This window comes from Salvelinus namaycush, chromosome 9, assembly GCF_016432855.1.
Source record: "Salvelinus namaycush isolate Seneca chromosome 9, SaNama_1.0, whole genome shotgun sequence".
In the NCBI taxonomy this organism is placed as follows: Eukaryota; Metazoa; Chordata; class Actinopteri; order Salmoniformes; family Salmonidae; genus Salvelinus; species Salvelinus namaycush.
The window spans coordinates 51,629,564-51,648,083 of NC_052315.1; the positions used below are offsets into that span (position 1 = coordinate 51,629,564).

Sequence of the window (18,520 nt, forward strand, 5' to 3'; positions counted from 1 at the left end):
GCAAATGGTCCTTTGTTTTGGAATGGTGATACATTCTTGGCTTTAAAAGCTTAGATGATCCATACTGTAAACAGTACAGGTCAGGTAGTCCAGTCCTTAGCTACTGTATCTATCTATCTCAACATTGGTTCCCTTAGAATATGCAGGTAGAAGCTGTATGCATTCAGTCCAAGTTATCTTTATCAAATGCCACTTAACCATCTTGTTTTGAAGGAACGTGTCATTATATTTGGTAAATCAGTGGTTGTAGTTGAAGTCGTAATTGCGTGTGTGGAATTTGCCGAAAGTTCTGAATGTATCTGTGACATTTGTAGAAAGTCCTGAACGATAAATCTAATGGCTGGTTTATCAAATCTAGACCGGCAACAAGTAGGATTACAATACATTTCTGTACTGTACATTCAATTCAACAATTCAACATTCAACACTCCCTGAGGGAGTCCAAGTATTCTGATCTGCGTGGGTTGGAATCACTGCATAACAGAACAGAAATATGAAAATAATTGAACATTTTCACAGGATGAACTAAGAAAACGATGAACTAAGAAAGATAATTGCACAGTAATCTCATACAAAAGTGCTTCTGGATCTGGAAGAGGGTGACATCATGAAAAACAGATGAAAAAAATATAAACAAAATTGACATTGGTTAAAATTCTTTACAAAATGCTATTTTTTCGGGTAACAAAGCTGTGAAAAATATTCCTATCGTCCTCATAAAAATGCCACATTGAACGAGGCAAGTATATTATACCACATGGGGTACTGTAGCTAGATCAGTATTTCTCAACCTCTGGTCTAAGGGCCAGGAACAGTCCTTGGGATGTTGCTGACCGGTCCCTAAGATGTTTAATAACTGAAACTCATTTTAGTCACTTCTCATTTTAGTCACGTTTAATGTAAGCTGCCTTCCAAGAAGGTAAGAACCATAGCTTGCTGGCCCCTGGTATGAATAAGGTTGAGAAACACTGCTGTAGATTGTGTTAGTTGTATATTATACAGTGGTGACCGATAGGAAGGCATTATGTACTTTGGCCCTGGGGTCATCAGGGGCTTTGGCCCCGTGAGTCATCAGTTCCTGAATGGTCATCCAGTTGTCCAGGATCTTCTTGTTGCGCTTCTTCATCATCTTCCTGTGGCTCAGTTCGATGATGCTGACCTCCTTGCGTCCTTCGCTGCTGCTCTGAGGACTCTCCCTCAGGCTCTCCAGCCTGCTCTGCTGCATGAACTCCCGCCTCCTCCGCTGTTCTTTAGCCCTGACCAGATGCTGCTTCCTCTCCTCTTTACTCCAGTACCGCCCCATCTTCATCTCAGACATAGCGTCGTCGTCCGTGGTCATCCCGCCGCTGCGCTCCTCCTTGATCTTGAGGGCGCGTTCCCGCAGGATCTTGTCCCTGATGGGTCTCTTTGTGATGTAGCGCGTGCCGTCCGAACGGATCTTCACCTTCCACTCCATCTTGGGCTCGTTGGCGGGGATCAACTGGGGCTCCTTGACCACGCTGAGCAGGCTGAGCTGGCTCTGAGCGTACTCCACGGCCGAGCGCTGCTGGATCAGCTGCATGTAGCTCTGGTAGTGGCGAGCGTGGGCCGGGATGTTGGTGTTGGGCTGGCGGTGCTGGGAGCTACGGGACGGGGAGAGGTAAGGGATCTGGGAAGCCCTGGGAGGATGCTGAGGCGTCACTTTCCCGTTCCCGCTCCTTTCATCGTCTGCCGGGGCAGTCTGGTCCGACTCGTAGCGGTTGGGGCTGTGGTCGGGGCTACTGGCCTTGCCTGGGATGGGGGCTCGGTGGAGCGACCGTTGTGTTGGGCTGGGGCTAGGACTGGGGCTGGCTGTGGCATGAAGGCTTGCCAGGCTACTGCGGAGGTTCCTCTGGTTGGTGATGGTGACCATCCTCCTCTGGAGGGAGTGCTCGGGGGAGCGGTCCATGGCCAGCGGCGTGCTGCGCGAGCTCTCTGCCGTGTTGTAGGCGCTCGAGCTGTCCTTGTCTGACTTCTCCGGTTTCTCTTGGCGCTTGTTGATGTCAGCCAGCTTGCCCCTGCTGGGCGAGTCCCTGCTGCCTCGGAGGAAGTTTTGGTCCTTGGGCACGGGGCGGCCGGTTATGGGAGACACCTGCTGCACCTGGTCTCTCTGGGTCCCCCCCGGGCCCTTGCGGAGCTTGTGGGCCTGCATGATGTTCTGGCACTCAAGCTCAATGCTGCAGAGCTCCTCGTTGAGCATGCGGAGCTCACGCTGCACGCCGCCAGCCGGCTCTCCCAGACTACACTCGATGGTGCTGTGTCTGCTGTAGAACAGGTCGTACTCCCCGCTGTTACGGATCTGACACTTCAGCTCCAGGAGCTGCTGGAAGCGGTCACCGTCCACCTCCAACTCCTCTTCCTCCTCTTCTTCTTCCAGACGATGATGCCCAGTGTCCTGTCTATCCCTCAGGCACTGGGACAGTCGTCTCTGGATGTGGGTTAGAAGGGCATTGTGGTCAGACATCCCCAACTCACTGTCCTTGTCCTGAGTTAGGGAGGAACAGGTAGCAGTGATGTCATCCTCTTCTGTTCCTCTGGGCTGAAAGAAAAATTAATACCACAAGTTTTTCAGTAAAAAAAGCTAAAAGACGGTCTACATCAGGGGTATTCAACTCTTACCCTACGGCCTTACGAGATCCGAAGCCTGCTGGTTTTCTGTTCTACCAGATAATTAATTGCGCACACCTGGTGTGCCAGGTCTAAATTGGTCCTTAATTCGATTTTAAAAAGCTGTGAAACTGACTTCGAGGTACAGAGTTGACTGCAGGAAAACTATCTGTGTCAACAGTGTGATCAAATTAACATACTGTATCTGTAAAATATATGTAAAAAAACAACTTGAAGTGCATAGGTCTCTTGTGTACAACTTTGTGGAAACTGGGAATTTTAGAACAAAGGAAATGATATTCATAACTATTTGGCAGTTTCTGAAATTTCTAAAGTCTGAAATAGTTTTGAAAAAGTCAGTGCTTTGGGTTCTCCACTGGGATTCCCTCCATTCTTGTGGAGTTCTGTACCACTACTCTGCTACCCTGGGAATTGCTGTTTCTTCCCCATGCTTTGCAGTCTTTTGAACTTCCCTATCTCCCCATTTACATATTTGCTCATCTCAAAACAAAACCTAAGATTTTAAATTGTGGTCACCAATCTTTGGGGTTCAAAATGCTCCTCACCCTCTTCCATATTAATACAGCTTTCAAACTATATTATTAGATATTGCCATCAGATTTGAAAGAACCTCAATACACAGTTTGGTATAATCTCATCCGCTCCACCTAACGTTGCTGATTATTTCAAGTTACAACAGCCTTTCTCTTATAACCAGTAATGACTGTCATACAGTCCGTCTTTTCATAGTCATGTAGTACCATTATGCCTTAAGTATACACTCTGAGATTGTTGGTTTCCATGGTCTACTCTTTGGTTTGACCCTAGGGTTGTGGGACCTTACTTGTTCCTCAGGTAAAAGCTCTGTATACAAAATGAGAGAATAAACCCTCTGGTCTGTCCCTGTGGGTCTCACCTGCTCCTGTTCCTCCTGTAGTGCTTCCAGCTCCATCTCCTCTCTCTGCTGCTCCTCCAACATCTCCATCTTCAACTGCTCCAGGAACTCACTGTGTTCATCATCCAACCACGCCTCCTCTAGCTAGAGATAGAAAGGGAGAGATGGGGGCGGGGGGGGGGGGGGGGGGGGGGGGTGGAGCAAGGGAGAGTGACATAAAATGGAGAGAAAAGAGAGAGGAGGATTAAAACCAGAATATGAGATGCCCTGGCTTACACCAACTGGCCATTCGAGATCCACAATAAGACACACGTCATGGAGTTTTTGTGTTGCAATAGCTGAGAGCATTATAAAACTGTTGATAGATCATTAACAACGTCCCCATCAAGTATCCCTGCCTGACCACACATATAGATGAAGTCAATATATTTCAATGAACAGAGGATCTTGACCTCTGATCTGGTTCCTCAATGTCATTCATCAGCTCTTTGTCTGCTTGTCTCAAACCAAATGGGATCCATATCACAGCCAAGACTTTAGATGTATTATGAGAGGCGTATTTAATTATCAAAAGGGGAAGGTAGAGAGTCCATTATGGCTCATTGCTCATCTGCCGTACTCAGTGGCTCATACTCATAAGTTCGCACGCACACATAGGGCTGTTACGGTGACCGAATTATCGCCACACCGGCAGTCACAAGCCATGTGACCGCTGAGTCACGGTAACTAGGCTTTTCCAGGACTGCGCTCTGATGCCGCTGATGGTCATTAGTAGCCTATCAAACTTGCTAACGGCCAGTCGCTAATGGCCTGATACTCAGCACTCCATTGTCCCTCTAATCACTCTGACATCCCCAGGTGGTGACATCCCCACAAGGGTGCGTCCTCAGTCCCCACCTGTACTCTCTGTATACCTCACACAGTTCCAACTCCATCATCAAGTCCTCTGACGACACGATAGTAGTAGGCGTGATTACCAACAACAACGAGACGGCCTACAGAGAGGAGGTAGGCACTGGAGACGGTAAAAAAACATTCAAGTTCCTCGGCGTACACATCTCCAAGGAGCTGAAATGGGCAAACCACACAGACAACATGGTGAAGAAGTAACGACAGCGACTCTTCAACCTCAGGAGGCTGAATAAATTAGGCCTCTCTCTGAGGACCTCACAGTGCTCTACAGGAGCACCATCGAGAACACACTGTCAGGCTGAATCGAAGCCTGGTGCGGCAACTCCACCACCGCTGACCGCAAGGCTCTACAGAGGGTACACTCGGCTGAACGCACCACTGGGAGCACACTGCCTGCCCTCCAGGATACATACAGCACCAGGTGTCGCAGGAAGGCCAAGAAGATCATCAAGGACCTCAACCTCATTTTGTTACTTTTACAGCCTTATTCTAAAATGGATTCAATTGCTATTTCCCCTCATCAATCTACACACAATATCCCATAATGTCAAAGCAAAAACAGATTTTTAGAATTTTGGAGCTGGTTTTCATCAAGGATCTTTCTGTACTTTGCTCCATTCATCTTTCATCTTTTCTGGAATTTTCCAAGCTGTTTAAAGGCACAGTCAACTTAGTGTATGTAAACTTCTGACCCACTGGAATTGTGATACAGTGAATTATAAGTGAAATAATCTGTCTGTAAACAAGTGTTGGAAAAATTACTTGTGTCATGCACAAAGTAGATATCCTAACCGACTTGCCAAAACTATAGTTTGTTAACAAGAAATTTGTGGAGTGGTTGAAAACCGAGTTTTAATGACTATATATATATATATATATATATATATATATATATATATATATATATATATATATATATATATATATATATATATATTATAATATCATCTTTGTAGCTCAATCAATCATGTTATTTGGTTTAAAAATGAAAATGATTTAAATCTAAAAGATAAAATTCAACCAGAGAGCACCCTTGGACCATGGGAAAAAGCTGCACTTCACCGTTGCACTTCAATCATTCCCACAGTGAATGGCTAGGACACAGTGAATGGCTAGGCTACGCTATGAAACCACACACTATTGCAGAGATATTACTGGCTACAATTGATATGGTAAAAACAATGTGTGGGGAGGAAGAGGCACAGAAACTCACATCAATACTCTTTGTCAGTTAAACAAAGAATTTATGCTATTGCTAGCAATCAAGAGGAAACTCTGACTGAACAACTCAAACTCCCCAGCTTATGGTCTCCAAATGGACGTTAGCTGTGAGGGCTGAGATGCCCATTGATTTTTGTTTGTTATACATGTCGGGGGATGCTATTCACGAGGACATATGTGACCCGATTCAGGAAACTAGGCGTATGTCACAAGTCACGACTTCACAGGAGAGCCGTTTGAACTAAAAATAAATGTTTTTATCAAAATATTTTGTTTTTTGCAGAAATGCCTTTCTCGAACTTGTGAACTTTCATGTGCCTTTAATATCAAATGTGTATGCCATCTGTAAATACAAATAAAATTGTTAAATTTCGACCCTTGTTTTTTAAGCCACAGAAAAAGGCAACAACCTTCCTACTAGCCATGATTGGCTGAGATAATGAGTGTGCTGGACATGCCAAGCGAGGAGTTTGAATTGGTCTGCCATATAGAAGGCTTCTGTCTATTTGAGCTGGTCAGTCTGTGTTGGTAATCCTTTCGAACGCGGCTTTTTAAAAATGTATTGTGTAGTGGAGCTGCATAAGTGTTGCTCTCCACTTTCTGGTGGATCAAGTTTTAAAATCAGTGGAATTAGAGTATGATAGCTAAGGAGATGGAGAAAACAGCTGTCTCCGGATTACATCTTCAAACTAAGGGCAACCGTGGCATGGCATTCGTGAAGGTGAGACTTGTCCATCATGCATGATGATGTATACAGGTAAGATAGTCTAGCGTTAGCTAGCTACATTTTAAGATATAATTCAAATTTTGACAGAAAGTGGATCATTTCAAGCTAAAGTGTACTGTTAGCTAGCTACCTAATGTTACCTGGCTGGCTCCCTAGCTGACATTATTATTCATATCCCAGAGCTGTTTGCTTTTCTAGTTAGAGCCTAATATTAGCTAGCCAATGTTGAACCTGGTTGGTTAGCTTCTAGCATATTCATGCAGGGTAGTAACGACATGATTTGGCACTGTGTTCATTGTTGTTTATTTAGCTAACGTTAGCTGGCTGGCTCGTTAGATAACGTTACATGACGTGTGTGATCTTACACGTTATTTACCTAGCTAGGTTCATTGTTTACCTAGCTAGCTACATGTCTTAAGCTAAAGTGTACAACACCCGTTGAATATGACAAGTGTCAGTAAACGTCGGGAAAAAAGCGTAATGAAGTTGTTGCCAGCAGAACTGGTTAGGCTGTTTTCATGTTATCCAGAGGTAAACAAATCATCGGGCCAGAGCGTCAAGTGTGCGCTTTGAACGCTCCGAGAGCGAAACGAGATGGGTGGGGCTAAAGCTTAAGAAAACGATGGTGAATGGTGTAGACAAAGAAGAGCTCCTCACTAGATACCAAAATATTCAAGGGCCATTTTCCAAAAGTGAGGTTGCAAGTTTATCAACTTTCAAAGCAGAATTACTTTCCCATTGTTCCTAAAAAAATGCAGTGTATGAAATACCATTTTGTAGCTCTGAGTCTCTACTTTTATCCAATGTAAAAAACACCATTTCAAATTTTGCTGCATAAGACCGAATCCAGGTGGTGAGCCACATATTGTTCTATCTCACGATTCCCGAGCATGAAAGGGCACAGGGGATGTTTAGTGTGATGCGTGGCTATAATGAAGAAAATCATATTCCATGGTATTGAATGGTGGGCTTCTGCATCGACGGGGCTCCATCTAAAGCGGGATGGCAGGCAAGGCTCTGCACTCTATTTATGAATGTGTCTCTCTCTGCCATATGGACACATTGTATGATACCCCGAGACCGACTGGCTGCAAAAGAGCTGAGCACACAACTCTGAGATATACTCAGCAGGTAACTTTGAACGTAAAATGAATGTAAAAAAAAAAAAACTGACTTGGTTGACTTTCTGTGTAATGAAAAGAAAATGTGCCTCCTTGCCTATGTAACAGACATATTTGGGAAACTGAAAGAACTGAACTCAAGCATGCAGGGAAAATACAAAAATCGTTGTATAACAAAGAACTGTTATTGGAGAGAGAGTCTTTCAGAAGCGAACCATGCCCCCTTCCCTTGGCTGTGCATGTTTCTAACAGAAAACAGCATCAGTAACCAGTGATGATTGCTCACCTCCAACGCTTGGAAGAGCACTTTTGGACCTATTGACTGTGATCGTGGCTCAGTTGACATGCCGGTAAGTGAAATCGAACAGCTGATCGAGCTGTCATGTGAACGAATGTATTCACGGGTCACTACGGAGGAGTTTTGATTCTTAGACTCAAAGGGACCCTGCCGTCTCCCTCTGAGCGTTAATGCTGCGTTCAAAACAACTGGGAACTTGGAATTCTGAAATCTCCTACATCCGACTCCAGTGCGTTCATGACAACTGGGAACTCTGAGAGAAAAAAACGAGATCTGACTGGGAAAAATATTTTGAACGGTCATCCAATTTGGAATTCCAACTCGGGAACTCGTGTCTGTTTCTAGAGCTCCGAAATTCTGACCTGAAGATCACTGACGTCACGATTTGACCTTGTATTTTTCAGACTTCCCAGTTGTCTTGAAATCACCATAAAACTCATCATACCCTTCGCCAGCTCACATCTGTGTGAAGCTGGATTCAGTGATCTTGTCTGCATTAAAACCAAATATTGATCCCGGTACGATGTGACCGCAGAGATGAGGTGCGCATGCCCCACCAAGCCCCCTGACGTTGAGAAGCTCTGACGCGACATGCATCAAGCACACCCATCTCATTAGTGGTGGTTAGAGAAGATACATTATGTTATACTAATTTTCAATGACTGCCATAGACCCAAATTAAAAGATAAACATTGGCTGTTAATTACATCACATTTTTTTTCACATGGTTTGGTTTTTCAGATATCAAAATGAGCTTGTGAGACAAAAAAGTTTGGGAACCCCTGTAATACAGCCTGGTACCAGTGCTGGTGTAGGCCTAGATAAGCATATTGTTTGTGCAACGGTATCTGAAATGAGAGAGAAATAAGGTGAAACATGAATATTTTTTGCTAGCTGGCTAGATACATGAGGTAAGAAAACAACATGGGATGTAACATCTAATTAGGGTCCCCTGGAAACATTGACCAACACTTTGGTTCCAACCCTGTCAATAATTCCTCCCTGGCTTTTTCATTCATTGTCATACACATTCAAGGTGCTGCCCACTATATTACAACTATAGAATTAGAATAGTCCCGTGTAGCTCAGTTGGTAGAGCATTGCGCAATGCCAGGGTTGTGGATTTGACTGCCACAGGGGGACCAGTATGAAAACAAAGTATGAAAATGTATGCATTCCCTACTATAAGTCGCTCTGGATAAGAGTGTCTGCTAAATTACTAAAATGTAAATAATAATTATATTTCCATGATTCCAACAGTTCACCAATTAACTAGACCTCAATGTTTTGCCCATGTCATGCAGCCCTGCGTGGCACAGTGTGGAAATGATGACACAATTCCCGGAACTACAGAAATGGTATAAAATGATGAAAATTATTTTAGTTTGAAGCTGGATTGAACAGTATAAAACAGTCAGAATGTAGAAAGCCCTATTGAAATCGCGTATTTATGTGTTGCCACCCTAGGGTCATGAACTACTCCTAAAGCATATATATAACTTTTATTAATCAAAAACATAAAATACCGTCAAATATCACTACACTGTATTTTTTACATTTTTATATCGCGATATGATATTTTGGCCATAATGCCAATGACTAGTCGAACGGGTTTATCACTTGTAAATGATGCCCAGCACGTGCTGTCTACGGCAAAAAACAGTATTTGCATTGTTTTGTGACTTTTTCAAATCATAGTCACAAGCATCATGTAGCCTAGCCCATAGGCCTATATGTTTTGATAAGGTTTGGAGCACCACTAAAGTGACCAAATCACTCTAAACTTAGCCTATAGGCTTAGGATCCCTGGAACAGGGTTGGAGAGCCCATAGCCTGCAGAGCCTAGTGAAACATGTGTTCTTACAAGCCCAGTCATTGCGCAATCGCGGGTGAAAACAGGGTTTTGACCGGCCACTACAGTATTTAAAAGAGGATCCCAGCTTTCTTGTGCTGTTATTCTTAAATTCTTCATTCTAAATTCAAAAAATTAAGCACATTAATCCACTTTACAACTGGTGTAGCCTACCTGGCACAGGAAGAGCTTCCTCCATTCGCTATGTTTTTTTAAATAAAAAATGATTACACACATACAGTATATTAGTAGGCTATATGTGAAGCCCAAATTAAATTGAGAATAGTCTGATGGGTGAGAAAATTATCAAGTGCTTGTCAAATTGTGAATGACAGACTAATGAAGCCTAAGAAACAGAGCAGAGCACATGACTTTCATGCAACGTTTTTTCAAATCGTCATTTGAGTCACATCATGCTGACTTAGAATGTATTAGAAACCAAATCAAATCAAATAATGGATTTATTGTGATGGTGTAGGCTATATTGAATTGATTTATTCGACTTTTTAAAATGTAGATGTTCCAAAGGTCTGCATCAGTGGCTTGTAGGCTATGTGTGGAAGACAGGACATGCTAAACAAGTTTATGTTAATTAACGGTCAATTACTGTGAGACCTGGAGTTATTTGCTTGACAGTTACCAGCTGACAAAAACTTCATGACCGTCACAGCCCTACGCACGCACCCACACGCACCATTCGCCATGGCCTTGGGCCTGAACTCACTGCATATTAGCATGCCATTAGTTTTTATGGCGTACTGTTGGAAGTCAATTACAGCGGCCGGCGCTATATAAAAATAACACATGATGTGAGGTGGTGTTTATACAGGGACATGTAGCAGCCTTGCAATGTTTCATCTAAGAAACGTAAGTGGTACATTTGCAGCCTTAGGGCTGTGTTTTGGGTGTTACGTATGTGAACTCAGGATGTCATGAATAAAAAGGCCTCTAATGACTGGTGTATTGATCCTATGGACCTACAGTATGGACCTGTGCTTACCGTTAAAGGAATAGTTTACAATACATCTCTCCAGATAAGTAAAGTATTAGGATTGGGGTAAAAAATAAAACTGAAAACAATCCCTTCAACTCCATCGGTGGTTGTAAGCTCAACTGTATCTCAGGTCTGGCGACCAGCACGATGTTCCTACAGTAGTGTGTGTGTGTGTGTGCGCTCACCTGTATCTCGGGCCTGGCGACCAGCAGTATGATGTTCCTTGTGTCTTCACTGGAGAGCACAGCTACAGCCTCCTCTCTGTCCTGCACATCCTGACCATTGATCTGTGGGAACAACACACACTGGTATTCATACACACAGAGAGAGAGACAGAGAGAGAGAGAGAGAGACAGAGAGAGAGAGACAGAGAGTGAGAGAGAGAGAGTGAGAGAGACAGAGACAGAGACAGAGAGAGAGAGAGAGAGAGAGAGAGAGAGAGAGAGAGAGAGAGAGAGGTGTGGGGTCCACTTGCAAAACAAGATTTCATCAAATGGGACAAACATCCCATTGAAACCCTGCATGCAGAGTTCTGTAAGATTCTCCTACATGTCCAGAGGAAAACTACAAACAATGCATGCAGGGCAGAATTAGGCAAATATCCACTAATAATAAAAACTCAAAAAAGAGCAATTCAGTTTTGGAAACATCTAAAATACAGTGACCCCCTCTCATATCACTACCAAGCCCTGCAATACCAAGAGCTGAGCAAAGAAAAGAGTCCCCTCATCCAGCTGGTCCTGGGGCTGAGTTCACAAACCTGTTCTACTAACACACTGAAGCCTCAGGACCAGAACATCCAATCAATCAGAATAAACCAAATCACAACACAGTCAAAACAAAACTACATTGCTTATTGGGAAACACAAGCACAAGCACAGAGCAAAATGCAGTGCTATCTGGCCCTAAATCGACAGTACACCGTGGCTAACTATTTGACCATGGTTACTGATCAAAACCTTAGAAAAACCTTGACAAAGTACAGGCTCAGTGAGCACAGCCTTGCCATTGAGAAGGGTAGACACAGGAAAACCTGGCTCCCAGTAGAGGAAAGGCTGTGCAACCACTGCACCACAGCAGAACCTGAGACAGAGCTGCATTTCCTGACAAAATGTAAAAAATATAAAACAATTAGAGTGTCATTTCCCCAAATTTGAAACTCTTATTCAAGGTTTCAAAGACCTCTCTGATGAGGATAGGCTACCCGTCCTGTTGGGGGAGGACGCAGAGAGCTGTGGGTTGGCAGCGCACTACATTGCTGCCTGCCATACGTTGAGGGACAGTGTCTGACAGACCAATCAACCTGCACATGTACTCTACTGTATGTTTATTGTTATTGTTGAATGTATGGTTATTTTGACCCTTGGTTATTGTTGTTACTGTTGTCCCGTTGACCATTTTGATTCTCATTTTTATATTGTAAATAAGCTTTGGCAATATGTACATTGTTACGTCATGCCAATAAAGCAAATTGAATTGAATTGAATTGAATTGAATTGAATTGAATTGAATTGAATTGAATTGAATTGAATTGAGAGAGAGGGAGAGAGAGAGAGAGAGAGAGAGAGAGAGAGAGAGAGAGAGAGAGAGAGAGAGAGAGAGAGAGAGAGAGAGAGAGGCAGGAGTCACAATATACAGTATATCACACACTGTCCTGTTATAACACGTGCACATACACACGCTAGAACACACACACAAAGGGAAGGGCCACTTTCCCTTTTTGATTTGCATTTTATCTCAGTCGAACACTGTAGAAAGAGCCCAGCTGGCAGACAGCTAAAGGCCCTGCAACACAAGACAGTCCCTCCTCCTTCCTGTGGATCTGCACTCTATGTGTCCAGTCAGTGTTTCATAGCAGGCCAGGCTGGCTGGATTGATCGTGAATGGGCCAGTGGTCTATGGACCGATCGTCTGCACTAGAAATGCTCTGCTCCTGAAAGCATCCAGCATCTGGAAGCAACACACATTCATACATACAGACGCCCCACACAATTAACTGAGCCGTGACAGGGGGGCGTCCGTCTTCCTCTGACCAGAGTAATGGCCCTGTCAGCATGGGATAATAGTAAAGGGGTGCTTGGGGTGGAGGCACGGACAACAACCACTAACCCAAACCCCTCTCCCCTCGCTTTGCCTCGTAGCTCAAAACAATCACACAACACATTATGACCTGCACCGCACGAAAGACACGTGCACACACATGGACAAGGCGCCACGCGGCAGACAATTAGGGAAGCAGCTAGCCCCGGCCGTACATTATCTCTCACCAAACCGTGCAAAAAAAAAAAACTGTGCTTACCCTACACTTTCTTCCTCAATCTTCTTCCTCTCATGACTGCACCGTGTACTCACCTCTCTCTGTCTCTCTGTCTGTCTCTCTCTCTGTCTGTCTCTCTGTGTCTCTCTGTGTCGCTCTCTCTCTGTGTCTCTCTCTCTCTCTGTGTGTGTGTCTCTCTGTGTCTCTCTCTCTCTCTTTCTCTCTGTGTGTCTCTCTCTCTCTGTGTCTCTCTCTCTCTCTCTCTCTCTCTCTCTCTGTGCCTGTACTATCCCCTCCACTCTCCTTGACTCATTAAACCTTATTCAGAAACACATCACTCTGTTGTTCTGAGAGTTCACTCTGACTGAAAACAGACCACTCTCTAAAAAACATTACCGTCTACTTCTGCCATTCTCCTCAAAAGCATAGCTACACTCTCAACCACATTACTGTAACAACCTTGTGCCTCTGCCTCCCAAAACCATTACTGCTCTCAATCTCTACAGAACACTTACACTTAATACCAGTGATCACCAATCTTCCCCGAGCCGAGATCCCAGTCTGAGATCTACCGCTCGGATTTGTATTTTTAAACATGACTTAAAAAACGTAAGCCTATACAACCTTAACCTCCCAAAACATTACTATCCCTCTCTCTCCACGAAGCCCTCAATCTGCCTCTCCCCAAATATATGACCTTACTTGATCCCTACCTCCCAAAACACCAACCTCTCTAGGACCCTGCACTCGATTACACCTTAAAACATCCCCCTTTTCCACCCACCCTACAAGAGAGCAAAGCTCACAACCCTCCTCCCTCTCCAATAACATCATAATGGTCCATACAGCTCCACTGACTCTGCTGTTTGTGTCTCTAACCCCACCAGAAGACTGTCTTTGGAGGGGGTACTAGTAGCCTCCAGGGTCCACCGACCCTCCCTGGCCCAGGGATGGAGCTGAGGGGTAATAACATGGAAAGCCTCTCAGTCTAACTCAGGGGTGTGCGCGTGCGTGTGTGTAGAAAGGGAAGAGATGTGGGGTGTGTGTGTGTGCATTCTTGTGGCTGTGTGAGTGTGTTACCCAGAAGCAGGTGGGGGGGTATATCTGGAGCACGGTGCATCCTTAAACTGCTCTTACGGCTGTTAAAAAGCCCAGTCGGATGCTGAGTCGGTAACTAAAACAGCCAGAGGGACATTTCCTCCCCGCTAACCGTCACAGAGGGGGTGAGTTTCTCTTTTACTATGGCGCCATTAAAAATGAATGGGTTCTCGTGTTGAAAGACAATGGCAGAGGGAGGTGAAATAAAAAAGTGTTTATGTCACCTCTGATGAGAAATGAGAGAAAGAGGAGACAAGAGAGAGAGAGCGAGCAAGAGAGAACGAGAGAGAGAAAAGAGGGGCTGAGGGTCAAGATAGAAAGAAATAGTGTCCTACCTGTAAAATGTGGTCTCCTTCTCTGATGCGTCCGTCCCTTGCAGCGATGCTGTTTGGCCCAACCTGATGGGGAAAGACTGTTTGAATCAATGCTCAAAGGGAACACAAAATTGCCTTTTGGAAGTTTGCCAAAAAATGTTAACATCACATCACATCACACCTGACTGAAGAGCTGACGGACTTTCAACGTGGCACCGTCATAGGATGCCACCTTTCTAACAAGTCAGTTCGTCAAATTTCTGCTCTGCTAAAGCTGCCCCAGGCAACTCTAAGTGCTGTTGTGAAGTGTGAAGTGGTAACGTCTAGGAGCAACAGCGGCGCAACCGCAAAGTGGTAGGCCACACAAGCTCACAGAACGGGACCGCCGAGTGCTAAAATGCGTAGCACGCAAATATAATCTATCCTCGAGTTACAAACTGCCTCTGGAAGCAACGTCAGCACAATAACTGTTTGTCGGCAGCTTCATGAAATGGGTTTCCATTGCTGAGCAGCCGCACACAAACCTAAGATCACCATATGCAATGCCAAGCGTCACACTTCACCATCTGGCAGTCCGGTGGACACATTTGGGTTTGGTGGATGCCATGAGAACACTACCAGTCCGAATACATAGTGTCAACTCTAAAGTTTGGTGGAGGAGGAATAATGGTCTGAGGCTGTTTTTCATGGTTCGGGCTAGGCCCCTTTGTTCCAGTGAAGGGAAATCTTAACGTTTCAGCATACAATTACAGTCTAGACGATTCTGTGCTTCCAACTTTGTGGCAACAGTTTGGGGAAGGTCCTTTCCTGTTTCAGCATGACAATGCCCCTGTGCACAAAGTGAGGTCCAAACAGAAATCACTTGTCGAGATCTGTGTGGAAGAACTTGACTGGCCTGGAACAGAGCCCTGACTTTAACCCCATCGAACACCTTTGAGATTAATTGTGTTCACAAACCTTTGGTCATGTAGTGTACCTATACAACTTTACAGAGACCACTGACCTATAAAAGCATTGTCTAAATGTCCAATAATCATTTAGTCCCCAATATAATTTGAGAACACCTCTGTAGGTTTGAAGTCAGAACTGTTATACAACACTTCTAGACAAAGGACCTCTTTCAACACCATCTGGTGATGGTTTGAAGCACCTGCTGCCAGAGGAAGGCCTTAGCTGTCAGAATGTGTTATAGCATCTGTCCAGTCCAGCTATCAAGGCCACTTTACCCTATTGCTGAAGCAGCTAACTGAACAGAGCTACAAACCTGTCAGGACATGTGTCTGGGGAAAGTACAATAAAGTATCACAATCAGGGAATACTGTGTGTTTGTGTGTGTGTGTGTGTGTGTACTCTGCTTCTTTATCTGTTGATTTCCCTGTTGGGCTAACCTGCACCCTCCATCCCTCCTGTTGTGATTGGTAGATGTAACATACCGGACACAGAGAGACATAGTATCCATACAAGGCCCATCCATGCCTCTTCCTTCCCATGATTCTCCCTGACTAATGATACTGAGCGAAGAGGGCAGGCCACTCTTTCAACGGCCAATCAATTACTGCCGTCTGGGGCCATTTGTTTTACTCTATCCAATCAGACAGGATCTCCTGAGATGGCTGGGCCAGCCTGAATGTTCCATCTTCATGATGGTCCGGTGTGTGTGTGTGTGTGTGTGTGTGTGTGTGTGTGTGTGTGTGTGTGTGTGTGTGTGTGTGTGTGTGTGTGTGTGTGTGTGTGTGTGTGTGTGTGTGTGTGTGTGTGTGTGTGTCACAAAAGACCGTTCCTTAAAAAGGGCTGCTCTGAGATTACTGGGGATGGGGAGGGACTCTGCTCTCAGCTCCGGCCTGTCCTTGATTTCTCGTGTTACGTCTTCTCTCCTTTCGTCCCTCTTGAAAATGTTTTAAGGAGAGGAGTAGAAAGGACCCGAGGAACGGAGGAAAGGACTTTTGCGATTCACCCACTGTCACAACATGTGGAGTGATACCCAGAATGATAATGGCGCCGGAGGGGATGGCTGCCATTTTACGGGCTCCTAACCACCTGCGCTATTTTCTTCGATTTTTTTTGCATTGTTTGTAATTCATTTTGTACATAATGTTGCTGCTACCGTCTCTTATGACTGAAAAGAGCTTCTGGACATCAGAACAGCGATTACTCACCTCGAACTGGACAAAGATTTTTTTATTTAATGAGTCCGATACGAAGGATATACTGCTTTGTTGAGACAAGGCCCAAATCCCTGTCATTCGCGTGAAGAAAATACGTATAAAAAGGGGGAGGAGGGCGATGTGCCTTGTAAGTATTCAACGATGAGTAGGTAAACCACCACTACCCTCTGTATTATTGACCAACGTGCAATCATTAGAAAACAAACTGGACAATCTACGGTTAAGACTATCCTACCAATGAGACATTAAAAACTGTAATATTTTATGTTTCACCGAGACGTGGCTGAACAACGACACGGATAATATAGGGCTGGCTGGCTTCTCCGTGCATCGGCAGGACAGAGCAGCTATGTCTGGTAAGACGTGGGGCGGGGTTGTGTGTCTATTTGTCAATGACTGCTGGTGCGCGATGTCTAATATTAAAGAAGTCTCGAGGTATTGCTCGCCTGAGGTAGAATAGGTAGAATACCTCATTCTGTAAGCAGTAAGCCACTCTGTCTATATTATTCGTAGCCGTCTATTTACCACCACAAACCGATGCTGGCACTAAAACCGCACTTAACGAGCTGTGTAAGGCCAAAAGCATAGAAGAAAACACTCATCTATAAGCGGTGCCCCTAGTGGCCGGGGACTTTAATTCAGTCAAACTTAAATCTGTTTTACCTCATTTCTGTGCAACCAGAGGTAAAAAAAACTTGAGGCCACCACACACAGAGACACATACAAAGCTCTCCATTTGGCAAATCTGACCATCATTCTATTCTCCTGACTCCAGCCACCCTATTCATAGAATGTTCTCTTTGCTACCGCACCGCAAATGGTACCGGAATGCCAAGTCTAGGTCCAAGAGGCTCCTAAATAGCTTCTACCCCCATGCCATAAGACTCCTGAACAGCTAATCAAATGGCTACCCAGACTGTTTGCATAACATTTGATTTGATTTGAATGTATTTTCTTACTAGATCCATATGTGTTAGTTAAGCACACTCTGAACACTATAATCCTACAGTTCTGTGTAATACACTATCACTATAGATTTGCCTATAGATCCGTTTCATTATCTATTGCATCTATTACAACACCCTCAGGCAAAATACAAGCCAAACTTCCATGAGAGTTCAGGTTCATCAAATGAAATTGTATTTGTCACATAGGCCGAATACAACAGGTGTAGACCTTATCGTGAAATGCTTACTTACAAGTTCTCAATCAACAATGCAGTTCAAGAAATAGAGTTAAGAAAATATTTACTAAATAAACTCAAGTAAAAAAAAATCTAAAAGTAACACAAGAAAATTACATAGCAATAACGAGGCTTTATACAGGGGGTACCAGTAGCGAGTCAATGTGCGGAGGTACGGTAATTTGTAAAGTGACTATGCATAGATAATAAACAGCGAGTAGCAGCAGTGTATAAACAAATGGGGGGAGGGGAGGGGGGAACTTGTAAATAGTCCGGGTGGCCATATGATTAATTGTTCAGCAGTCTTTTGGCTTGGGGGTGGAAGCTGTTAAGGAGCCTTTTGGTCCTGGACTTGGCACTCTGGTACCGCTTGTGGTAGCACTGAGAACAGTCTATGACTTGGGTGACTGTATGTAGTATATAGGTCCTGGATGTCAGAAAGCTTTGTCCCAGTGATGTAGTGGGCCGTACGCATTATCCTCTGTAGCGCCTTACGGTCAGATGCCGAGCAGTTGCCGAGCAGTTGCCATACCAGGCAGTGATGCAACCCGTCAGAATGCTCTCGATGGTGCAGCTGCAAAACCTTTTGAGGATCTGAGGACCAACGCCAAATGTTTTCAGTCTCCTGAGGGAGAAAAGGTGTTGTCGTGCCCTCTTCACAACTGTCTTGGTGTGTTTTGACCATGATAGTGCGTTGGTGATGTGGACACAAAGGAACTTGAAACTCTCGACCCATTCCACTTCAGTCCCGTCGATGTTAATGGGAGCCTGTTCGGCCCTCCTTTTCCTATAGTCCACGATCAGCTCCTTTGTTTTGCTCACATTGAGGGAGAGGTTGTTGTCCTGGCACCACACAGC

At 44.5% G+C, this 18,520-nt stretch overlaps 1 protein-coding gene across 1 annotated transcript in view; it reads right to left on the bottom strand.

The window, feature by feature from the left end:
- Positions 1 to 994: 994 nt before the first annotated feature.
- The window catches only part of LOC120053538 (PDZ domain-containing RING finger protein 4-like), a 120,771-nt gene continuing 103,245 nt past the window's right edge, over positions 995 to 18,520 (bottom strand). Inside the window, exons 5-9 of the mRNA XM_039000672.1 lie at positions 14,336 to 14,398; positions 10,831 to 10,932; positions 3,542 to 3,664; positions 1,797 to 2,557; positions 995 to 1,745 (exon numbers count right to left, since the gene is read on the bottom strand). Coding sequence (XP_038856600.1) covers positions 995 to 1,745; positions 1,797 to 2,557; positions 3,542 to 3,664; positions 10,831 to 10,932; positions 14,336 to 14,398 — 1,800 coding nt within the window. The remainder of the gene's footprint in view (positions 1,746 to 1,796; positions 2,558 to 3,541; positions 3,665 to 10,830; positions 10,933 to 14,335; positions 14,399 to 18,520) is intronic.